A 26,210-nucleotide genomic window follows, 5' to 3' on the forward strand; every position below is an offset into this window, starting at 1 on the left:
GATCGTGCCACGTAGTCGATCCTTACTTGCATGCCCCTTCCACTTAGATGTTGCCACATGTCCACCTGACCCTGACCCAGCCTTAAACCAGTCACCCCCCACTCATTGACCGGTTCCCGAAGAACAACCGCAGACTAGTTCCTCCTAACCCAGTATGGCCTTGACCTTGCCTAAAACGGTTGTCCAGCCCTCCTTTTGACCGGTTCCTCTCTGAACCGGTTCGGTCTTCTGAACAAGTGGAAAACCAGTTCAGCCTATTATTATTTAAACTTTAAATAATTCATAGAAAATTTAGAAAAACTCATAAAATTTAGAAAAACTACCAAAGTCAGGAAAATTTGGGAAAAATTCTACAAATGTTTTAAGCTGGTTCTCATTGCTTTTTCCTTCTTAGAATAATTCTTATGTTAAAAATCATCAAAAATAAAAAATACAAAATTTCACAAAAAAATATTTTTTTAGATTAAAAATTGTTTTTGAACTTAGGAAAAATAACAAAAAATCAGAACATTTTTTGAGGCCTTGAAAATTGTTTCCATCTCGAATAAATTCAAAAAGCTCCCGGAATATTATTTTTCGCTTTGAAAATTCTATAAAAATTTCAAAATCTAGGGAGTGTATTTTCCTAACTGTTTTCTCGATTTTCCAATCCCGATGATTGCAATGGGAGGCATTGAGCTCTTCGGAGTATGGTATGCCCTGATTCTATGAGAATACTTATATAGTATTTTATTTTGTGCATTTTCTTTGATTTTTGAAATTGAGTAATTTTCAAAAGCTTATTTAACTTATTTTGGGATAATTTTCAATTAATCTAGTACCGTTTGTAAGAACAAGCGTATAGGGGGTGCTAATATATTCCCCTCGCGTACCCGTACTCCCGGACCCTACTTTAGTAATGTAAATCGATTCTACCCTTAATTGGGTAGTAATTAAGCGTTTTAACCACACTTCAAAAGGTTAGTGACGACTCCTCACACCTTATTTTTCCACAAAAATACTTTTTCAAAATTCACACAATTTTTCCCAGTTTACAGCCACACCCGTGCCAGTGTTTTGGCAAGTCCGGGACGTCGTGACAATTATGCTCAATAATTTTTAAAAATAAATAAAAAAAGCTTCCATAAAAAATTTAAATTGACCGCAAAACTCCAACTATCATATCTTCAAGAAATTCTTTCATGAGAACACATTAATTTGTCATAACCATTAATTCGGTCCCAAACTTTTAACATCGAGAGATCCAAGAGTAAATTACAACAATGTCCCTGTTACACATTCCCAAAGATTGCCATAACTTAAGGAGGGTGCCGTCATTATCACCATTTCTATCTTACTTCTCCAATAAAATATATCATATATAATAGTTGCAGGCAGGTGCGATGCGCGTGTTCTACAATTTTTGAGTAATAATTATAACAAAACAGATCAATAAATAAATATATTTAAAAAATATTATTTTAAGATAGTTATAGGTGATTATAGAATATTTTAAAAATATTTATGGGTAGTTATAGGATATTTTAAAAATATAAATGAATAGTTATAGGGATATTTTTAAAATTTTTATAGATAATTATAGGGGTCTTTTGGAATATTAAAAATCATACTAAGGAGGGGAAATTTCCTTCTTAATAGTAGAGATAATATAGGTCACGTCTCAAATCAACCCTACATTCTTATTGATGGGCGGTCCTGATGATATACCACATGATTAACATTCAAACGCGAAGCACTGTATCAACACACCCTTACACGGCTAATTAATTAATTAACGAGGAAACGAAATACAAAGTGGCGGTTATTTCAGTTGAAAAGGGAACCGTTAAATTTCAAACATGGGATGTTCCCTCTTCCCTCTTCCCTCTCTACCCTGCTTGCGCTGGTATGCCTCTCTCTCTCTCTCTCATGGCCGCTTGTTTGAATTCTCTTAACACTATTATTAATTATTAAATATAATTAGAATTATAAATCATTAATTGTAATTATAATTTTAATTTTTCATATCTCTTGATTTGTAAGTTTCAACGTGCAATTGAAAACGCAGAGGAACTCTCCACCACACTATCATTCTGGGCAGTCCAATGATGGAGCAAGGTTAATTCACAATTTTCTCATCTGGGTTTTCAAAATTATATATATATTTATATAAGTTAATAATGCTTTGAATAATGCTTTTTTTTTTGTTCCTTGGGCTCAATTTTAATTTACTTAATTTATTTTTATTATTATATATGCGGGTATTTGAAGGTGGAGATGAACAGAAGAAAGAGATGGTGGTGCAACTAAATCCATATGAGGGGAGTTCCTCTCTGTTGGGATTTGGGGGCACTGGATTTCCCAGTGGGGTTTATGATAAGCCTCTTTCTTGTTTCGGTTGCGGTATCGGATGGTTCTTGTGAGTTCTTAATTTTATACGTAACAATAATCTTTTTAAATGATCGTGTGCCAGCATCGGGTGACAGGCCCCTGCTAATTCGAAGGGGTTCGGGATTTGATTCAGGATTCAAATCCCAAACTCCTTTGGGATCAACTTAACTTATTATGATTGTTACTTAATAGTTGTTTCTTTGCATTTTCCTTTATTACATATATAAGAATCTAGCTATAATAATTTTTTGAATTTTTTTTTTTTTTTTGCAGATTTATTGTGGGGTTTGCATTTCCACCATTCTGGTACTATGCTACCATTCTTTATTTTAGAAATTACTATCTTGAAGACCTGAGGGAGAGACCCGGGCTGGCTGCATCTGCAATTGCTGTAATGATTAAATGAATTTTTCAATCATTTTTTTTCCCCTCTGGGGGAGGGAGAGAGGGGGATGTTTGGGAAGTCAGAAAATCCAGTAAATTATTTTCTTAGCACGTTTCAGTAATCTTTGGATAAATTTTTTACTGATGATTTTTTTTTTGGGGGTTGCAGGCATTGATTTTGTCGGTAGCTGTGCTGATTTCCCTGTTGGCTGTCTTGTGTTAGCAATTTTCTTAGTAGTCATTAGTCATCAGTAGGATTTTTCAGAAACCAATTTTCTTGCAGTAGGGGGGAGAAAAAGAAAATGCACATGTTTTTCGTTGTCTGTAGGCCTTTTTTTCTTTTCCCATTTTCCCTAGAGCAAGAAAATTCGGGTTTTACCCTTGTGGGTAATTCACTGCTTGTATCCATCAATTGTAAAACACGAAACTTCATAAATCCTCCTCCTGAAACGTGTTTGGAGGGTATCATAATATTAGACTATTATATTCTTTGTCTTGGATATTCCTTTGGTTCCTGTTTGTCTGATGGGATGAGGAGGACTTGGCCGGAAAATGCTTTACTATATTTTCTTATCAGGAATATAAGGAATGGGCACAGGATATATACCCTTTGCACATATTATCGAACTAGACATAAGGGAGGAAGTGGTAGAATGCCATATCCCGTTCCACTCTTTCTTGTGCCTTCAAACAAAAACAAAAAGGCCAGAAGATAGCAGCTCTCACATACTTGGGGAAATCTGTGAAGGGAAGGATAATCAGAGAAGGTGCTTACGTGATTACCAGATATTTCGAGCTCGACCATTATACCTTAACATGTGATCAAATTATTATTCTTTTGAAATTTTGCATTTGAGAGCATGATAATTGAAGTTGCGGATTTGAGATCATGTAAAATTTTCATTACCAAAAATTAACTTCATTTTACAAGCACTGCATCCATGTTCCTATTTGCAGCCCTTAACATTTATTGGAATCAATTTGCATACAGGCTGATATGCTTTAGGTTTTGTCTGTGTATTTGTATTTGTTTTTTTTCTTATGGCATACATTCTTCAATTTATTTATTTATTTTTTTCAGTTTGAAGATAAATATTAGCCAAATATTAAGCATGTTTCATAATAAAGAAATATTTGTCACAAAAAAATATAACAGTAAAGGATTTTGAGCACAATCTCACAATTGAGGCATGCATAAACTTGTAATCTTCACTGTCCATCGCTTGAGGTTTCCTCATCGACAGGCTCCTTAGAAGATGGCACAGAATGGGAATTCTTTAGTTCCTCCAACTGCAACACAAATGAGAAAAATGTGATTTTTGAGATCAATATTGATAGTGATATTTTCAGTTAAGATCACAATAAAAATGTAATTTCTGAAATGCCAATGCTAAAATAGACGAGTGGTAAAATATTAAGACTCCATTTGGATTAAGAATTTTGATTGGGAAAAGGAAAAGAAATGATAAGGAAACTCATTTTCCATAATATTTTCTCTATACTAAATACTAGTAAAAATGAAAATTTTTGTTCAATGATTCAAATTTTTTTTTTTTTAAAAAAAGTTAATTATTTGGAAAATCAAATTTTGTCCGTTAAATTTGATGTACTTTTTGCTTTCTCTCACTTTCCTTAAAACCAAACATGAAAAAAATAGATTTTTTTTTCAAATTTTCCTTTCCTTTCCCTAACATTCCAAAGTTCCAAATAGGGCACAAAGAATAACTTAAGTAATAAACATATTCGTAACAAGCTCAGAATAATACCAATAGAAAATAAGGGAGAAGCGACTTGAATGATTTGATGAGATAAGGGAGAAGCGACTTAGATGGCTTGGGCATTTAAAACAAGGACCAAGTAGTGCACAGTGAGAAGGAGCAAACTAGTTATTGGTAATGTTACTAGAAGAGGTAGGAGTACACCTAAAATAACTTAGAATGAGGTTATGTCGTTGTGAGGAATGATTTAAAAACTCTTAAGTTAGTCGAGGAAAATGCATTTGATCATGTGAATTGGCAAGAAAGGATTTATATAGCCTACCCCATTTAATGGGACTTAAGACTTGTTATAGTTGTTAAGGTGAAAGTTCTTGAATCCTCTCTTTCCAGTCAAGTTGTTTAGTATATACACTTAGGTGTTGTTTGGTTCACCCCAACTGTCAAGATTTATGAGAATGTGGTGCCAATAGCATTTCATTCCCATGATTGTTTGAGCATGAGAACCTAACCTAACAGGAATGAGAGATTTCTTGAGAATGTAAATTGTAAAGATTCCCACAACACATGGGAATCCCATTCCCACCTCTCCCATGGATAAGTTTCATAAAATCTCATTCCCATGGAAATTCTACTTTTTACACCAAATTTTTTCTAACTATTTTGGCATTGGACAATGCTCTTATAATATAGTACTATCACACTCCATTATTATATTTAAAATAATAAATTATTAGTAAAATGGAAGTAACGATATTATTATTGTGTTATAATAATATTATATAATGGTTAATATTTAGATACCATATAGATCTCAACTATTTTCATTAATTAATTATTAATTGTTGGAATTTTTTATATATGATTTTTGAAAACTTTAATACATGAATTCAACTAAGTACGTAATCTTAGTAGTTTTCATGTTAAAAATTTAATTATTCTTCATATATTAGTCACACATGTCAATGGTAATAACGATTATCTTCTTGAGATATTGATCAAAATTTCCATGTTGAACCAAACATGGACATGGAATCCTATTTGGAATTCTTACAAAGTAAACTAAATTAAAAATATTCCCATGAAACAGACATCCCATTCATGGGAAGGAGATTCCTAGGAATGCCATTCCATGGGAATATTTTTTATGCTGTGAGCCAAATGCCCCCTTGGATTACATTTGGTTGGAGGAATGCCTATTTTTAAACATAAATCAGTTATAATAGAAAAATTTTGCAGTTGTACAGAAAAAAATATGATATTGTTGTAAAGGAAATAATAAGATATAACATTTTATGAATCCATAAGAAGGAACAGACAAACAATAGTTATTCCTAAATTTTGCCATGAGAATATCTATTTCTTTCCTATTTCATATTGGATGAAATAACAAGTAATAGACAAGGAATAACTATTACTATAGGATTGCCTATTCCCCTCATTGTATTCCATCTTATTCTTAAGAATAGCTTCCCGTGAACCAAGCATAATCATAACACCATTGGAGGAATGTGTGACTAACATAACAGAGTATTAAATTACATTGTTTCCTATGTATTTTGTAATGTATGAAGATAGCACTGCATTAATCTGGAAGAGAACTATAGATGCATCTATTAGCTACCCAGCAAAAAATAAACGATGGATCTATTACCATTAGCCTTGTTCCTCATAAGCCATCTTCGTATTAGCATTAACATTTTGAGATGGGGTTCCAGCATTCGGTAGCAAGAAAAAAGAGGAAAAATAACTAAGATGCCTGAGCATAGTTACAATGTTTCAAATATTATTCACTTCCTGCCCTAGTATGGAGAATGCAACTACACAATGAAGCATGATTGGTTTCTCACACAGGAAAAATGGACCCAGTCAGAAGAAAGATGGGAATGTTAAGTCGAGTATCAAATACTATAGAGCTCATACTTGTCTACCCTGATTGTTGTAGCAATTCTTGCTGCGGTGTCTGACAACTAATATTACAAAAATAGGATGGCCAGTTTATTCTTGAACATTTTGTTGAATATATATGTTCTGTCGGTGGAAGCTCTAAGAAAGCTGAAAAAGGAGAATGCCAATTTTGGATCAAAAGGAATTCCGCATAGAGCTACAAGTAGCAAACTGATCTAAGAACCACAACAAATCGACATAATAACAGCCTAAAGAATCAAGTAACTTTAGTCAGTGACTGATGACTCAGTTTTTCAACAGCTATAGTGATATGCATAAACCTCACCCAAGATTTAAAATAACTCTTGCTATGAGATAACATTTTTTATGTACCAACATCATATGCCCCTAAATAGAGCTAGGCAACCCTGTCATGGCTACCTTTCCTATGAAAATGGTCAACCAGGGAATCTGCTTTCAGTAGGTTTTGATAGAACTTTCAGAATAATGAAATTGAAAACAGATGATGAGATAAGAGAACTTAAGCCTGCAAACTGCTCAGCAATAATTTACGATAGTGGTGCCTTGTCATAGAAGTAGTAATAAATTCATTAATGAGAAAGACAAGTTTTCAAGGGGTTGGAGGATAATAGATCCTACTACAAAACCAAAGGAACAAAAGAAACAAGTACGGTAATGCTCCCCTCCAATTCCTCCGAAGATCTGAAAAGAGTATTCCCCAGAAAGAACCAAAAGAATGAGCCCAAAAAAGACGCAAGGAAAACCACTCCATCCAAAAGGATACAAAGTTGGGTTGCCTTGCCATTAAAAATCCTTACATTCTATTCCGTCCAAAGAGTACAAAAGGATGGCTAATATAGCACATCTCCAAAGGGCCATCCCTTCCTTCCTTCTCCCAAAGCCTCTATAACGCACTTTTAAGAAGGCTTCAAGTGTCCGTGGGAATACCAAATCCTCACCAAAGACTGAAAAAAGCCTAACCCAAATCTCCTTAGTCAACAGGCAATGAAGGAACAGATGGTCGATAGTTTCATTACAACCTAGCACATTAAACAAATATCTGGGCTTATAGCTTTGTGAGGCCTTCTTATTTGCAGAAGATCATTGTTATTAAGCCAGTAAAGGACCAAGGGCCACTTGAAAGCCCTTATTTTGAAAGGAAACTTAACCTTCCATATGAAGTTATTCAAAGGGAAAATACAAGGGGACTTGAGGATGTCACAAGTTGGGAGAAAAAAGATTTGGTTAAAAAAGGACCAGATGAATCCCCTAGCCAAATTTACGACGTTTGGGCTCCCGAATATTCAACTAACCAATTAATTCTTTATAACGTACTCTTTTTTTTTTGACAAATAAGTTATTAGTTGTTGACATTTTCCCATAATTTTCAGTAGACCTCTTTTGAGATAAATAGTCTTTTCTATGTAATTCCAAATGCGTATTATGTCTCTGTATCTTATTGGTAAAATTGAATACTTGAAATTCAACAGATCTCTAGAGTCATCTCTCACCATGGGAGAAAAAAATTCCAACACTCTCGATAAAATGGTTAAATCATCAATCTCATTAAGAATCCTGAAAAAATGAAACTACCAAGAGAGACAGCCCTTTTCCGAAGTAGAAATTAATAATCAGAGTTATATGTAATCTAGACAATATAAAGAGATGGGGGACTAAAGACTCCAATGGAACCTCACCCGCCCAAGTGTCTTCCCAAAAAGGCATGCTATTTCTGTTCCCAACTTGGAAATAAGTGAAAGGATTGAACAAATGGGATATCTGGGTAATGAATTTCCAAGGACTTAGATGAATCACTTCCTCTAGCAGCGCACCCATTCTGGTGCATACCATATTTACTTCAAATTACCAAGCGCCAAAGGGAGTCAACCTCCAAAGCCCTTTTCCAACTAGTGATGTTTTTAGACACCATGCTCCCAAGGCCCAAACCCCCTTTAAACTTAGGTCTTCTAATCCTATCTTATCCCATCTAACTAGGTAATCTCCCTTACCCTTCCCTACTCTTGACCATAAAATCTCCCCCATAATCCTATCAAAGGCCTCTGGCAGCCCAACAGGAACTTTGAGAAGAGAAAGGAAATATATAGGTATATTTAGAAAGAGCAGCATTAATGAGAGTACGGCAGCTTCCTAATGATAGGTAACTAGGTAAGCCCACTTCCACGCCCCTAATCTATTTCCCACTCTCTCCACAGCAGGATCCCAGCACGAGGTATAGCTAGGGTTACCACTAAGTGGAAGACCCAAATAAGTCAGAGGCCACTCCAAAATTGTACAACCTACTAGGTTAGCCAAGCCATCCAACTCTATCAAACCTAAATTGATACCAGTTGTCCCACTTTTAGGCATGTTAATTTTGAGTAAGAGTTTTGCAAGGAAAACAAGGGTATCATCAACGAATTGGAGATGAGAAACAATGACCTTCTCCCTACCTTACTTGAGACCCTGGATAACATTAAGACCTTGGACATGTTTTATCATCCTACTCAGCACGTCCACAACTAAGGTAAAGAGAAATGAGGGGAGAGGATCCCCTTGCCTCAAACCCCACGAAGGTAGAAACTAATCCCTCAGTTGGCCATTCACAACAATTGCCATTGTTACTATGAACAGACATCCTTAAATCTACTTCCTCCAAACCCCATTGAACCCCTTCAAGGCCAACACATGATCCAACAAGCTCCAATTAACCATATAATAGGCCTTTTAAAAATCTAACTTGAGTAAAATACCCCTTCCCCCCCCCCCCCCCCCTACTCGCAACATTCTTCACCACGACATTGGCCACCAAAACAACATCTAAAATCTGTCTATACTTGATAAAGATAGATTGTTCAAGACTATAGATTGCTTCTCAAAATTCACTTAAATAGCTCTCAAAAAAGTGATTTTGGAAAAGTACTTTTTGCAATAAGTGTTTGTTGTAGTACAAGTCAAATAATTTTTTTTAATTTTTTATTTTTGTAAAAGTGCTTCTTTTAAGTGATAAGTGCTATAAGAACTTTTTTTAAGTGCTCCCGAATGGAGGCCAAAACCACTTATGCAGAAGTGCTTTTTAGAAGAAGTGCTGAATTTTATAAGTGCTAATAATAAGTGATGAATTGGAAAAGTGCTGAAAGTAAAGTGGTGTTTGATTGTGTTTAAAATAAATGGTATTTAGATACTTACTTTTATTATAGGGACTATATGATTATTCAAAAATATATTTTAAATTACAAATATTAATATTTTTATTATTCATTTCATTAATAATTATTTGAATTATTTATTAAAATTTAAATATTTTTGTTAAAAAATAATATACTATTATTATTTTTAATTAATAATAATCTTGTTATTAATGTATATCTATAATATATTACTATCATATTAATTTATAATAAAAAATATTATAAAAATAATATGATATTATAAATAATATTATTATTTAATGTTTTTTATTCATTCAAAAATTTAATTATATTTTATTACTAATTAATAGGTTATAATGCATGATAAAATAATATATGATTAATGTTTAATTAGCAATTTAACTAATAATTATGTTAATTGTTATCTTTAATTAAAAATTAAATATTTTAATTAAGAAAAAATAATATAATATTATATTTTGATTAACAATAATCTTGTTCTAAATGTAAGTTTATAACATATGATTATCATATTAATTTAAGTTGAATAATATAATCAATTAAATTTGTATTTTAATTTTAATATTAATTTAAATTAGATGGTTCTTCTTCTTTATTCTAGAATTGAATTATGTTTCATTGATATTTAATATATTATAATACATATTAAAATAGCATATGATTATCTTCTAATATACTTTTTCAAAATTATAAAATAGCCACTAAATATTCATATATTTACAAAATTGACCCTATCTATGAACAATGCCACTTATAAGTAACCAAAAAGCAATCTTAAATTGCTTCTCAAAATTCACTTAAATAGTTCTCAAAAAAGTTGTTTTGAAAAAGTACTTTTTGTAATACAACAAGTCAAACGCCACTTTTTATTTTTTTGGTGTAAGTACTTATTTTAAGTGATAAGTGCTATAAGCACTTTTTTTTAAACCATTCTCCCCAACACCTCTCAAAGCCCTTTAAGTAAGACGCAAGAATTTTGTGAAGGCTACTAACCATGCTTATCAGTTGAAAGTCTCTCACCCTCTTATCTTAGGGACGAGCTATAAATGTAGTGTTCACATTCTTACCCACCAACCCATTTATGTGAAATTCACGAAAAAGTACATAAGTTCTTGAATCACTTCCCAACTATTTTGGAAGTTACGGTAAACCCATGAAGGCCTGGGGCGTAACCCCTATCCATCTCAAAGACTGCACCCCCCCCCCCCCCCCCCCAACACCCCAAATCCTTTTAATCTCCTTAATGTCAAAAGGCTTTTCTAGCCATGTAACAAGGTTTTCATTGATAGCACTCCAATTTGTACCTTCAATGACCCACCCATTCGAGCGCCCCTTAGTGTACTACCTTTTGTAGAAATTCATTATCACTTTAGCTGTTTCCAATTCCTTAAATCAAATTATTCCTCCTCCTCCCATTGGCTACTTCATGAAAAAGTTTGGTATTACAATCCCCTTCCCTACCCACTTCCACTTAGATTTATCCAATTTTTACTATTTTTAAAGATAATAACCTCCAAATCATTGCCAAGTTGTCCTTTACTAAGTCTATCCTCTTCGCTAGCCAAGCCACACTCTTCCCATCTATCCAAACACTCAATCTCATTTAAAATCAGTTTTTTTTTTTTTGGGTCTCTCAAATCACCGAAAACTTCCTTATTCCAAAATTTCAATCTGCTTTTCACATCCTTCAACTTTCCCATAAATCTAAATCCACCCAACCCTAAACATTTTTCTCTTTCCACCCAGACTTAAAGCATTCCCTAAAAGAGTGGGTCGACCACATATTCTCAAAACAGAAAGGAGTAAGTCCCCAACAAACAAGGTTGGAATCCAAGAGAACTGGGCGATGATTCAACACTGGTCTAACCATAACCTCCTGGGCAGCATTTGGAAAAGTATCCTCCCGTTCATTGGTAAACCAAAAACAATCAATACGAGAGGAAGCAATCCTATCTTCCCAAGCTACCCAGATAAAGTGGTCGTCACTTAGCAGTTTATTAAGTCCACACTCTTGAATAACGGATTAAAAAATTCTCATGCTACTAATCACCCTAGAACCCCACAAGGAATCTTCCAATTATGCTCACTTGGTGTCATGAGCCATGATTGTCTTAGGTCTTGTCCTTGCCTAGAGCGCTTCTCTCATGCTCATTCAGTGGGTAATGATCATGTAATAGTGATGAAGAATTTGCCTTTTAAGTTGAGGGTGGCTAAGGAAAAGAGGAGAGTATGATTCCTTGATTATATTGATATTCCGTTGTGTTAGGGTGAGATTTGCATAGAAGCTTTTTAAGAAAAGGTAAGTGTTTATCAACAGTGTAAAATTTACTAGCTATTGTAATCATGTTTAGCCTACTTGGCTCACTGCATAACACACATTGCCTACGGAGATATAATAAAGAGGATTCATGTCGCTTTGCTATTCAACGTATGATTCACTCACTTTCATTGAGAATCCTAAAGAAATGTGTTGCAATGCTAAATATAGAGGAGAGAAGACAAGAAGAAGACAAGAAAACAGGAGAAGAAGAGAAAAGGAGGAAAAATCATGCAATAGTTTCCTGGAGTCTATGTAGGGATCCATGTCTGCCCTCTTATATATTATTAATAATAATAAAGTCTTAAATACAAAAAAAAAAACCCTATTAACATAAACTATTTACTAAAATAACATATTCTCTTCTAACACCCTCCCTCAAGTTGGAGGTATATAAATATCACCTAACCCCAGTTTGTAACAACCATTAGACAAGGCAAGCTTAAATAAAGGCCTCATAAAGCATTGCCAAACTGATCTATAGATTTTACGAAGGGAGTCCTCATGACCTTCTTCAACCCAATGTCTCATACTAAAGGCAATCAACTTCTATGTTCCTTGTACTCTCATGAAACATTGGATGGTTAGCAATATAAATGGCAGCTTAATTACCACAAAACATATTTATTGGCTTCATTACTAAGAATCCCATCTCTAACATAAGAGACTTCAGCCAAATAAGCTCATTCACAATATGAACCATAACCCGATATTTTGTTTCAGCACTACATCGTACATTAGTTTGTTTCTTACTATGCTAGATAACAAGATTACCTCCTACAAATATAAAATATCTAGTAGTAGACCTTCAATCATCATTAACAGATCCAGCCCAATTTGTATTAGAGTATCCCACGATCCAGGAGAGCCTTTGAGATATTGAAAAATCCTACAAATAACATTCGAATATGGTTGTTAGAAATTTTCTATGAACGAAATCACCATTCCCAGTGCAAAAGATACGTCAAGTTTAGTGACAATCAAATAAATCAACTTGCCAACCAACTGCCTTATTGAGGTTTGTCTTCAATGTCCAGTCCAACATCCCTAGACAATTACAGATTGGGATCCATAGACATATCAACTGCGAATAAACCAAAATTTTCACTTAGCAAGTCTAGCATATATTTTGCTGAAATATATTCAACCTTTTCCTAGACTGTACAATCTCAATACCAAGAAAGTAATGCAAAATAACCAAGTCCTTGATTTGAAATATTGCTTGAAGCCACTGCTTAAGATCTGCAATCCCGCTTTGGTCATTGTCAATGATGATGTATCATCAACATAAACTATAAGAACTAGAAGTACCACACCTGTCTCTTTTTTGGTGGACAAAAATTGAATAACCAGAGTAGCATTGGATAAAGTCAAATGCAGAGACTACAACACTAAATCTGTCAAATTAGGCTCGAGGAAACAACTTAAGACCATATATGGCCTTATGCAACCTACATACTTTACCATCCTCCCCATGAGGAACATACCTAGGAGGTTGCTCCCTATATACTCTTCCTACAAATCTCTATACAAGAAGGCAGTCTTCACTTCCAACTGATATAAGGGTAAATAAAAAATTAACTGTCAATGAGATCAATACACAAACAGAATTTAGTCCAGCACCAGGAAAGAAGGTCTCAAAATAATCAATACCATCTGTTCAGGTGTACCCCTTGGAAATCAATTGAATCTTAAGCCGTTTAATAGAGCTGTCAGGAAGATATTTCATGGTGTAGGCCCAACAACACCTAATGAAATCTTTACTAGGAGGAGCATCTACCAAGTCTCATGTCCCTTGAGTGGTCAAGGTATCCATTTCTACTTCTACCACATGCTTCCACCCAAGGTTAGCACTTAGCAGGTGCTTCAACATACGTGGAAGGGACAGAAATTGAGAAGATTGACAAGGCAAAAGAATGCATAGGATTAGGAAGGTGAAGAACTGAAACATAATAAGAAAAATAAGCAACTAAGGACTATTGAGCACATGTTTGAGTACGTTTCTGGTGAGCAATGGACAAATCCCACATTGGGATGGATCTCCAAAATCTGAAGTCAAAAAAATGATAAGCAGAGGAGGTGCCTGCATGGAGATAGTGACGTTTGTGTTTGCTTTTTGTTGTTCATAAACCTTCAATTGTTTCTCTTGATCAATGACTAATGGATTTGGAAGAGGAGCAGACGATTTCTTGAGAGGGATAAGGGTAGGAAGAAGAGTATCAACACAAGAGGTGGAACCATAAATTGTTAATGGAATCAAAATAGAATCATCCAAAGGTGTTCCCCATGGTCTTAAATTTCCATAAAATTGTTGAAATTTTTGTCAAAATTTCTGCTTTCCATCACCCTTGAGATTGAAATGACAGTTGATTTCCATCTTATAATTTAAGTCAAAACAATGAATCGACCAAAATTCATCTAAATCTTGAAATTTCAGCAAGACTTGTTTAAGTTTTAACTATAGAATGATATTTACTTGGAATTCAAATGTGAGATTCATATGCAAAATGAAATTTCATTCTTAATTTACCTTATTTTTTTATTGAAGCAAAAGATTATTACAAAGGCTTTTGAAATTATGTAAAAAATAAACACATTTTATTTAGTATTTGTATATAAATAATATTTAATTGATTTATGAATTTCATTTACGTTAATTGAATATGTTCAGCACACACATTAAATTACAAATATGACATTAAATTACAAATATGTTTAATACAAATATTATATTACAATTGTTGCACCTCATATGCAACATAGATGTATTTAATTTATAATTTGTTAATTCTTAAACGTACACTATTTTGTCTATTAACCATTTCTAAAGTTTCATAAAAAAAATTTCATGCTTCACTACTAATTTCCATCATTTTCAAATCAAAATTTCCATAATTTTAGTGCTTTGAAATTTTAATTGAAATTGAAATTTAAGGCCTTAGTGTCCCCTAAAAAAGGTGACATCGACACTAAAGTGTTTCCTATGATTGTGGGATCATAACATATATATGCTTTCTGAGTTCTCAAGAACCCAACAAGGACACATTTAATAGAACGAGGAAAGAACTCGTCCTAGCCAGTATATAGAATGTGAACAAAACATGTGCACCCAAAGACACGATGATGCACAAAAGAGAACATGAATGTTTCTGGATCCATGATGGAGAAGGGAATTCGCTCCCCAAAGAGAATCCTGTCGTGTAGAAAACAGGCTGCAAGAAGAGCATCGATCCAAAAGGTTTTAGGAATATGCATATGACGAAGTAGAGTTCGTGCTATATCAAGTAAATGTCTATTTTTCGTTCAGCTACACCATTATGCTGAGGGTTATGTATGCATGATGTTTGATGAATAATCCTTTTGGCCAGCAAAAAGATTGAATCTCATTTGAACAAATTTAAGTGCATTATTAGATTGAAAAATTTGAGTACCAATGCCAAAATGAGTTTTTTGTTTCCTAGCACAATTGAGTAAATACATTCAAAAATTCAGATTTATCAAATAGATTCAGGTCATAAGCAAAAAATCACCCACAAAGGACACAAAATATTGATGACCAGTTAAATTCTTCACTCCACATGGACCTCAAATATCTGAACGAATAAGGGAAAACAATAATTTACTACAACTTGACTTTAGACAGAAAAGATGTCATAATATGCTTTCTCAATTGACATGCAAAATACTCAAAATGAGAAACGGAATTGAACATAGTTAAAACTTGTAATTTTTAAATGGATGGATGACCCAAATAATTGTGCCACTAATCAAGAGAAACACCATGAGTAGAAATTGAAGAAGCCGTACAACAAGAATTGGATCCACCATGACCTCTATCAAAATAGTATAGGCCATCCTTCTCAAGCCATCCACCAATCCATTTTTTCATTCAGAGATTTTGAGTAACACAATGAGAAGAAAAGGTGGTCACAAAATAGTTATGAGACTTAGTTAATTTCGAAATTGATAGCAAGTCCAAGGGAAATTTAGGCGCATATAACACAAACGAAAGAGGAATAAAAGGAAAATTGACAGAACAAGAAGCTCATGTAACCAAACCATTGGCAAGAGTAACCTTAGAGTGGAAAGTAGTGGGGCCACAGTAACACTAAATGTAAAAGACTGAGTTTGGAGTTGTTGAATCATGCAAAAAAATTGTTAAAGTCCTCTTGGGACACAGTAGATAATATACACAACTCCCTAGTGGAATAGCTAGGTGCATTTAAAGTGTCAATAATAAAATCGCCCTTTGTAAGAGACATATTGACCCAATTATGTTTTCCAAGGAGATTCCAACAATGATCAATGGTATGATTTTCCTTATCAAAATGTGTGCAAATGCGAGAATTGCCACGACGAACTCCTTGTCCTAACACATTAGCTGCCATGACCACAATCCAAACCTAGTCCTCGTCCTCGTCCTCATCCTCCAAAACTTTCCCTACTATGTTTAGAGGCAACATCCATGGCTGAATTATCAAAGGAAGGATCTTGAGAAGAAATGAAGCAGCACACACTAGCACAAAATAGCACTTTCAGGACCTCAAAAAACCAGAACTTACAACACTTCAGACCTTCAAAAATCCAAAACTTCAAGAGGCAGCTATGACTACAGAACTGAGCTTACAATATCCTAGGAGGAATAACTTAACCACAAAGAACTGGGAAGACCACAGCAAAGTGCTGCAAGCAAGCACCTGACAAACAACCTGGCAGCAGCTACAGGAATTATGGCTGGCAGCGACTGGGAACGAATGCGGGCAAGAACATGAAATAAGTCTTAGAACACCAACAGCAGCATAATGGAAACAGATTTAATGGACTTCAGATCAGCAAATCACCAAGAGGAAAGGTTTCTTTAAACTACGCTCAAACCAACCAGAAAATTAGATTTGAGGACTGATTACAGGACAATAAGGAGAAAACCATAAAAACAAAAAACAAAAAACAGAGTATCAAAATCAATTTAGATAAATCAGATTTGAAGGAGATCAATGCTCTGATACCATGTTGTAAAGTTAAAGATAGAGGAGAGAAGAAGATATGAAGAGAAGAAATGAGGAGAAGAAGAGAAAAAGAGGAAAAAACTGGGCAGCAGTTTCTTGGAGTCTACATACAGCTCCAGGTCTGCCCTCTTATATATTATTATCAATAAAAAAATCTTAAGGGCAAAAATACCCCCATTAACACAAGCTAATTACTAAAATAACATATTCTCTTCTGATAAAATGGAAATCCCAAGAAAGGAAACCCCCCTCAGAAGAAAAGAGAGAGCTGATTGGTGCGTTATGCATGGAAGAGAGCTTAAAAAGATGAGCGATCAACCTTTCCAATGAGACATCACCCACGCAAATGTCTTCCCAAAACTGAATCCTGTTGCCATAACCCACTGTGAACATGATAAAAGGAAAGAAAAAACAGTCAACCTGAATGGACTTCCAAGGACTTGCATAAGGAACAAGACCACTTCCTAAATATCCCGCCCATTTTGATTAACTCCATACTTCTAATCACCATGTGATATAGGGAATTAACCTCTACGAACAATTTCCAATTAGAGAGATGTTTTCAGAAACCGCATTACCAAGGCCCCGTCCCTTTAGACTTAGGTCTGCTAATCACGTCCCAACCAATGATATGGTCCCTCTTATCCTCCCCAATACCAGTCCAAAGAAAATCCCCATCAGTCTATTATGAAAAGTAACAAAGTATATCCTTGCATTTGATTTTGAATCCAATCAAGATCCAACCATGGGACAATGTTTTCCTGGGTTCTATTTTACTTACAACACTCATTTATTGCTCAAGTACGTGGTCACTCCTGCACATGTGCTTTACTTGTGGAAATTGCAGGATTCAACATCATCTGTCATCATCTCTAACCGCACAAGACAACATGCAATTGGTTGGATCCAAAAAATAAACAAAACATTTCATTACCGCAGCAATGAATTTCTACTGAAAGAGTGCAAGATGATAAATTATCATTCTTACAACATGAGTATCTGTCTGTGTGTGTATTATTCATCTGTATATCAATGTACACTATAGGCAAGATCCACTTATACCTAAGCTTAAAACTCGTTGATTACCCCTCTCAATTACTTTTCATGCACTTCATATTTTGACATCCCAACCATTGGTTCACATTATCATCTTGTTTTTTTCAAGTCGAAACAATGTTTGATAAACTCTTTTGGTAAGCATAAAGAAGGTATATATGTATACAACATGCCCAATTATAGGTGTTAAGGCTTGATATACATTGTTGGCCAACACTTAAGCTTTTAGGTAAAGTGGTATTCTGACATGGTATCAAAGCAGGATACCGGGAGGTTGTGGGTTCTAGTCTTATTGCCCGTGTTTATTATGTGATGTTTACAAAATTATTGTATCCCCTGTAATGGATGTTAATTATCGTGTGTTCATCTCCCCACATACTGTCAGGCTGCACGTGTGGGGGAGTGTTAAGGCCTGGTACACATTGTTGGTCCACAACCTAACAGTCAAAAGGTAAAGTGGTATTCTAACAATAGGAACTCACTCTCACACACACACACACGTGCACGCGTGCACACTCTCAAGCTGAATCTTAGCTGGCAGCATAGGCATCCAATAAACAACCTAGCACTTTAAAATTTTCAAAGTTCTCAACTGAGGATCAAAAAAACCCTAGGATGTGCTGCCTGTACCATGACATGCATTTACTGAAACTTATGAACTTCTAATCTCAGTCTACATACATGTTGTACAAAACTTTTGCAAGAGCTTGTTGCAGCAGTTTATTCAGCAGCTGCTTTAAGAACAAATCAAAGGATGCAAATTTTTAATTCAATATTTTCAATACAACTTATTATGTCATTAAAAATTCGAGCATTATGGCATTATAATTTTCTCATCTATCAATATGAATATACTTCACCAAAGAATATCTCTTTTAAATTTACATCCTCAACATCTGCTCAAATACATTAAAGTGCAATAACACTTTTCACCTACATGTTTACATATGCATACAGCAAAAGTACTTCATTTTAGAGCATGTGCTGTACTGCAACCTGCTCCTGTTCCATAAGACCAAAATGTTCTATGTTCTAGGTGACATGGAAATATACCTAGTCTTTTTCTGAAAAAAATTTTGTAGTTTCTATTGACAAATGTTGTACCCTAATCATGTCTATGAACTTTCAGAAAGTTTGAAATTTGAAGCTTTTTACTTTCAGGAAACATCCATGGGTACCTCAGCCAACAATTCAGAATCCATAAATAAGCATTCATAGTTAAAGCTTGATATACATTGTTGGCTCACAACCCAACAGCTTAAACATTTAGGTAAAGTGGTAATCGAACATGGTACCAGAGCTGGTCACCACGTTTATTGTGTGGTATTTAAAAAATTGTTGGATTCCATATAATGGGTGATATTATCGTGTCCTTATCTCTCCATGTGCTGTTGGGCAGCACGTGCGGGGGAGTGTTAAAGCTTAATATACATTGTTGGCACACCACATAACAGCTTAAGCTTTTAGGTAAAGTAGTAATCTAACAAGACAATATTTGGACTACTTCACCGCATATATAAGTGCAAATCCTGGCACAATTTGATTAAAGTTATACCTCCGTGCAGGTCTTTTGGTGCATGACTACAAGGTCATTATACTTCATTTGCAAATCTGACAATTCAGCTTGCAGCTTTTCATATTCAGATACAGTTGGACCACCTAATTTTTGTTGTATGAACCTGTCAAACCGAATGAGCATCTCATCAGACTGCTCTGCAAGGTTATTAATGAAATATATATATATAAATATATATTTTATATGTATGATAGCTTTGTTTGATAAGCAAGTGATGTCTCTGAATTATAATCTAAAAAATGAGTTTTCAGTTATGGCACATATTTGTAAAATGCTTACAGAAAACACGTCATTTTAATGTAGGCAACCAGACAGAGGTTCTGCAAAAATACTTACGGAAAAAATGTTTTGTTTTTAATATAGCCTTCCACATTGCATGTTATAATATCTTGTTTCATCGTTCCCTACTTTGCCAGGATCTGATATGACCCTTTCCCCAATCAGGAATGGACAGCAGGAAACATAATGGGGTTTAGCACTACCATTTATCCACACCCACCCTCATCCAGTCATCCCCCAAAACAGTCGTCTAAAATGATGCCATGATTTGATTTCAGATCTGGTACAACCCCCAGAGACTCTCAGTGACTATAGCTACCTTGATCTTTATCAGAAGTAGCTGATTTTTTTTAAAAAAAAAATTATTACAAGGATACTCGAAAAAAGTATTTTCATATAAGCATTATCATAACATCATATCATATGTTTTTCTTACCAAAAGCTATAGACATATAATGAAACTAACTTTTAGAAGTAGAGATAAAGAATGAAACTAAAAGTTCAGAGTTTTAGCCAAGTTTCAATATCCATAGAAATGAACTTACTCAATGGCAGAGGAAGGTTTATCATTCTGCTCATATAATGCAACAAACACTACAGCAAATTTTAAAAAAAAATAAAAATGAATCAATATATTATTATAAAATGCAACCATCAAGAAACTAAAATTTCATAATTTAAGGAGCGACATTGGTGTATAACATGGAGTACTCGAAACATTAAACAAAGCAGAACCTTTGGTTAGAGCATCGAGAACTCCACTAGACTCTAAATACTTCCTAAAATTTTCCTTCTTTGCTTCTTTTTCCTGCATTAATTGATAATAAGATAAAAAAAACATAAACGATTTTATGATGATGATAAAAAGATATAAAGCTAATGTCTAAACCAACTACACACTTCGCCTTTGGCTTCTAAGGTTTTTGTGGGGTGTATGTTCGATGTTTTAGAGAAGAGATTAGGGAATGGCTCTTTTGTAAATTGTAATTGTTATTTACCTTTCTTTATTACTTGTTAAAGAAAATCTTGTCCTCTAGCTCTTGTACCTTTCCTTCTTAACAAATTTCTTTTTCTGTCTAAAAAAGATCCAAACCAACTTATTATTGAAATTTATAATTAGTCAACTGTGCCTTTGATGATCAGATGATAGCATAAACCAGCAGAAATAACAATCGTACAGACATTTTAGTCCGCTCAATAGTACTAAAAGATATGCATAAGACTTTATGCTTTGGCTTTGATTTTTTTTTTTTTTCAACAGGCATGGACTACAACAGAACTGGTTCTCCATTGCAACAATATCTGGTTCTTTTAAGCCAAAGATTTACCTTGAAACACTCGTTACTCCTTCCATCTTGCTCAAACCTCGCTTTGTATACTCAACAACAGATTATACAACAAATTGGGGTAAAAAAAAAAATTAGAAAAGCTCTTCAACCCACAAATTTGAGCGTACCACCAAAAGAAATCTCCCAAGTGACTTGTCTATTTGATAATTGTAAGCACAAATTCATCATGAAAAACCCATCTACTGCCAAAAAAAAAATCAGTAATAGCTCCCAGGACAACCCAGAGCTCAATGCAATTAATTCAATTTCAAAAACCACTTAAAAACCTTATCCATAGAGAGATTACTTTCCTAGATCTACCTCCAAAACTTACAAAGACATTCTTGTCTGAAATAAACTAGTGGAGAGAAAGTGAAGTAAACTAAATCAAAATTAAGATCTCACTTAAATGAGTAATAGGGCTTCAAAGCTGGCCCTCTTCTCCATCATTTTTCCCCCTGAAAAGTTTGGTCCTGAAAGCTGGTTAACTAACAGAGGACTTGGTGAATGGAAAAGGATCCATAGAAACCCAAGAGATCTCAACATCTGTGCTAAAGGTTGAGAGTGTAGCTCATAACTGAAGGGCCAATCTTAACACTAAGCATTTTCACAACTATCATAAATAATATGCTACTGGAACTACAATGGTCACCCTAATAAAACACCACATGCATGTCACAAACATAACAGCATAATTACAACGTAAATAACTAACATAAAAAACACACATCCGCACATGACGAAACTATCCCCAAACCTTGGATAACTGGATACCTACATTGTGAAGGTCCAAAAGGGTTGTAAACTAAAGCTGAAAAACAACCTGCTAGTTGATGTCCTCGCATAATAAAAAACCCGCTGAGCTTAGAGACAACCTTGGGCCGGCCTTCCTCAAACACAGATGGAGAACTATGTAGTCTTGTACTGTTTGGGCCAGCTCACTGTATAAACACTTCCTCCTCACTGTCTGTGGGTTCTCTCATATACGTGGTCAGTCTCTTTTCTCTTTGTTCTGGATTCTATTTGACCATGTTAACAGAATTCATTTTAGGACATGCGCGGGAGAATGATCTATCGCACTACACCCATATAACTCCAACCAGTGTTTATCAGGATTATTTGGTTCAATTGGCTAAAGCAGAGTGAGAGTAGTCTCAAGTTTGGTCTCAACATGGTCCAGCCACTTCTTCCATCTGTCTTTCAAACAAATAAATTCCTTTTTCTCCATCTTTTGCATAAGTTGCACCTTGTTCATAGAATCAAAATGCCAACTGTTAAGCTTTGTATTAGTCCCACATTGCATCCACAACTCCCTTTTCCTTTACTATATACTCAGTGGGGTCAATTTGATTCTGAGGTCTATGAAAGATCTGCAAAGACCAACAACACTCCCACAAAGGTCCGTGATTTCTTTATGTGCTGTTGATGAGCTATTACCCTTGTTTCTACAAGGATGTGGATGAAATTTTTCAATCTTTAAGTTCATAATATCCCTTTAAAGTGGTCAAACTGATGCTTGGTCACCATAGTGTCTTTTTCTCCTTTTTATTTTTTATTTTTTGTTTGACTAGTCAGATATGTGTGCACTGTGGGGCAGCTGTTGGCTGGCTTGCTGAGTAAAGGTTTGCTGGCTCTATAGGATCTTTTTGGCTTTTGAGCTATTGGGTATGAATTTGGGTCATTGACAGGCTACTGGTACAGGTATTTGGGTCTACCAGGACAATTTAAGTACTGGGTCAGGCTTGGACAGCTAATATCCTTAATTTCTTGTCTTCTAAACACGGCAGACAAGGGAAAGAAGCTGCAAAAATGCATTAACGGTTTCTGCTGCGATTGTAAGTTGGAGATGAAGGGCTAAATGATGTTGCAGTTTTTAAACAGCGAGATTCCTTGGCTTTGGTGATATATCAAGGGCTAGTTGATCAATATGGTGTTGCTGCAACAAGATTGCTCATGCTGGTTCAAAGAGAGACTGATGATTGACTGGATCAACACAGTATGGGAGTGGTAAACACAAACCACAATTAAAATTTCCTACTAAATGAGGAATAGGATTTCTACACTGGTCTCTCCACATGGACTATCCTCTGCACCATCACCATCCCTATATAGAAATCAGAACTTGTTTAAGGAGATGAACCGCATCAAATGTCAGGCTAAAAAAAAGATAGGTGCACCACTGCTAGCATCAAAGCACACATTAATAAAAAATTATCCCCAAGTTCCCATATCCTCTAGATAGATCATAAATGTGACAGCCCACACCATTAGACTTGCCAGACCTTAGTAATCCACTTATTATGATCCCAAGTTCCCAACCTTGAACTCTTTCAACCATAATTCCCCAAAACCATTTACCTAGGATGCCCAACTCTCCCATTGTTAGAGGTTTCCCACTTTCTTAACAAGTCTCCATATCTTACCAAGTGAAATTTGAAGTCCTTTCCTGCAATGCTCCAAAGGAAATCATTTTGAATGTCCTCCAAACTCATTGCCACAAAATGGGAAACATAGAGAAATGCATTAAGTAAATAACAATTTCAAAAGTGTACTATTAACTATTGGACGATTATTTCTCTCCCACCAGGCTAATTCCCTCTTGGAATTTCCCCTCAGTTCAATATCAAACACTTCTTCTCAAAACTAGCTATGTAAGGAAGATCCGAATAGGATATTGGAAGAGCCCACACCACCCAAGCTATTTGCTGAAGATGCCCATTTATACCCTCTCCAATTGAAATCAATTTGCTCTTTTCCAAATTGACCTTAAGCCCAAACAGCACTTCAAAGCACATAGAGAATTTATTGCATCTCTACTCCACAAAAAAAGATGCAAAAAGTGGTTATGTGAAATAATACTCATTTGTCATCACTTCTACCATAAAACAACTCACAGTCCTTTTATCAATAGCTTTCAAAGTTCAAACTGCCATCAACATGAAGAAAAATAGAGAGGAGAGAGGGTTCCCTTGCCTAAGATAGAGAAGGAGTGAAGGTCTATAGGATCCATAGGGTACCATTGATAAGAATGGAGAACATGTGTCCAAATTCACCTCCCAAATCCTCATCCATTTTCTCCAAAGTTTTTCGAAGTCCATTCTCCCCAAAATATTAATGAACATCCCAACTAATACATTTATAACCTTTCTCCATATCCATCTCACACTTCACACCTCTATCCCATTCTTTAATTTAATCATTAATTCCCTCATTTTCTTTTAGGGGTGGTCAAGATTTGTCTCCTTCAATAAAGGCACTATGAGAAGGCCCAATATCCTTGCTGATTACCTTCCTTGGTCTCCTACCAACACACTTTGGGGATTAGGATCACTCCACAAGACTGAAGGAGCCTAAGTCCTTGAAATTGATTGTGCTGTTTATGTGGTCTTTGGATCATGAATTCAACCAAAAATTCTTGGAACCCTTGGAAATCCCATTGGAAATGATACATATTCCCACAAAGTTCTTCAACATTGGCATTCCTATCTCCATTTTAGAAGGTAGGTATCTGGATTCCCAACTTGTCAAAATTATTAAATATTATGAAGTGGCAAAAAAAGAACATAATCATATTTTTTCAAATCCAAAAAGACCCTAGTTACAAAGTCAGCTGAACATGATTAAAAACATAGTCTGACACGCATATGTTTGAAGAGTATTCATTATTATGATAATAATGATTATTATTGTTGTTGTTATTGTTGTTTTTATTATTGTTATTATTACTTAAAAATAGTTATGTTATTGAATTCACCTTTGAATTATGTAGTAGTTCATAACTTTTTCTATTAATGTTCTTGGTATTGTGGTTTCAATGAGTGGGCAATTTTTAATATTTTGTTTTATCCATTGAATTTTGTGCTAAAATATCATGTACAAAGCGTACAAACCATTTTTTTATTTTCTTTTTGTGAAGTATCACTTGTTGAACTTAAGGATACTTTGAGAATAGAAAGTTATTTTATCATCGTTCCCCAAAAATGAACCCAAGAACATATGCTTCTAGACAAAACATGAGAATTCTATATTTCCACTAAGTCTATATCCTGGGTATCAATATTCTCGAGAATCACAATGTTGGAGGACATTTTACATGCCACGGAACAAACGCCACATTAAGGATTCAACATAGAAGTATCGCACAAACAAGCAAAAAAATCGCCTTTCTTGTAAACTCATCCACCGAAAGCTTCATCACCACTACACTCATTGTTTTGAATAGTTCCACCCCGTCAAACAGCCTATCAAAAACCATTCGTCTCTAACAGAGTCCTATCCAGAAGCTGTGAATACAGATACAGAATTTTTAATACCGAATTGAATACAGACATAGTACAATTAAGCCCACGATTCATTTTTCAGGTGCTCATTTGCGTGGGGAAAATCGAATCGGCCAGCCGAGATTCATAAAAGGAAATTTGGCAATAAACACAACACCTTCAAATTTGACATGAACATTATTCGTGCGTCGTTGAATTAACTTCAGGTAATCACTATCAGATTAAATTTAAGAAGGTACATTCCTAAATAATGAAGACAAGATTAACGATCATAAATGATAGAAAATTATGGAAAAAAACAGTCAAAAATGTGTCAAGTTGGATCTAGAACATACCATTTCTTTGCTGCAGCTGTAAAGTCCAAACCTAGGCCAGACAAAAGGAAATTTATTCTGGGTGTGATTGAAACTTGGCTCCGAGGACATGAGAGAGAGAGAGAGAGAGAGAGAGAGAGAGAGAGCGAGAGAGAGACACAGCTCCCGACAGTAGTCTGGTGAAGTGTCTCACGGTATGTCATGGGTAAAACGGTGCCGTTTATAATAATAAGGACAAAACTTATCTCCCCCCTAAAGTTAAACTTTAGACACTTGTGCTATTTAAAATTTTTTATTATTTTTTTCTCCACAAAATGTAAGAAGAGATTAATGTCTCTTTGACAAAACTCAATCAAGGTATGCCAAATTATTAAAATTTCAAAGAGGTCTTTTTGGTTTTTTGAAACTTACAGAGGTTACTGTCTTTTAGTCAAATCTTAAATGAGATTAGTATTTTTAATCTCTCTTTTTTTTTAATTTTTTTGAACTTCCATAAGACAATAATTG

General features: G+C 34.8%; 1 protein-coding gene across 2 annotated transcripts; it reads right to left on the bottom strand.

Annotated features, from left to right (window-relative positions):
- Positions 1-3,849: 3,849 nt before the first annotated feature.
- Positions 3,850-25,904, bottom strand: LOC131153587 (uncharacterized). 2 transcript variants are annotated; one of them, XM_058106000.1, is made up of 7 exons: positions 25,725-25,899; positions 20,517-20,589; positions 20,327-20,375; positions 19,482-19,605; positions 12,863-12,948; positions 12,639-12,753; positions 4,027-4,044 (listed from the first exon to the last, which is right to left on the bottom strand). In XM_058106000.1, exons 1-6 carry the CDS (start codon positions 25,812-25,814, stop codon positions 12,642-12,644), a joined length of 534 nt encoding a protein of 177 aa, XP_057961983.1. In that variant the 5' UTR covers positions 25,815-25,899; the 3' UTR covers positions 4,027-4,044; positions 12,639-12,641. The 2 variants fall into 2 exon arrangements, with proteins under 2 accessions (XP_057961984.1, XP_057961983.1); XM_058106001.1 differs by lacking the exons at positions 12,639-12,753; positions 12,863-12,948 and having other exon boundaries at positions 3,850-4,044; positions 25,725-25,904.
- Positions 25,905-26,210: the final 306 nt, after the last annotated feature.

Source organism: Malania oleifera, chromosome 4 (genome assembly GCF_029873635.1).
Source record: "Malania oleifera isolate guangnan ecotype guangnan chromosome 4, ASM2987363v1, whole genome shotgun sequence".
Taxonomy (NCBI): domain Eukaryota; kingdom Viridiplantae; phylum Streptophyta; class Magnoliopsida; order Santalales; family Ximeniaceae; genus Malania; species Malania oleifera.

What these genes read in the sequence shown, in the direction of transcription:
- LOC131153587 (XM_058106000.1), bottom strand. Translation starts at nt 25,814, where the DNA reads ATGTCCTCGGAGCCAAGTTTCAATCACACCCAGAATAAATTTCCTTTT. An exon ending in TCTCGATGCTCTAACCAAAG is followed by an intron (nt 20,376 to 20,516) that starts GTTCTGCTTTGT and finishes AATTTGCTGTAG; the next exon opens with TGTTTGTTGCATTATATGAG. An exon ending in AAACCTTCCTCTGCCATTGA is followed by an intron (nt 19,606 to 20,326) that starts GTAAGTTCATTT and finishes TCGGTTTGACAG; the next exon opens with GTTCATACAACAAAAATTAG.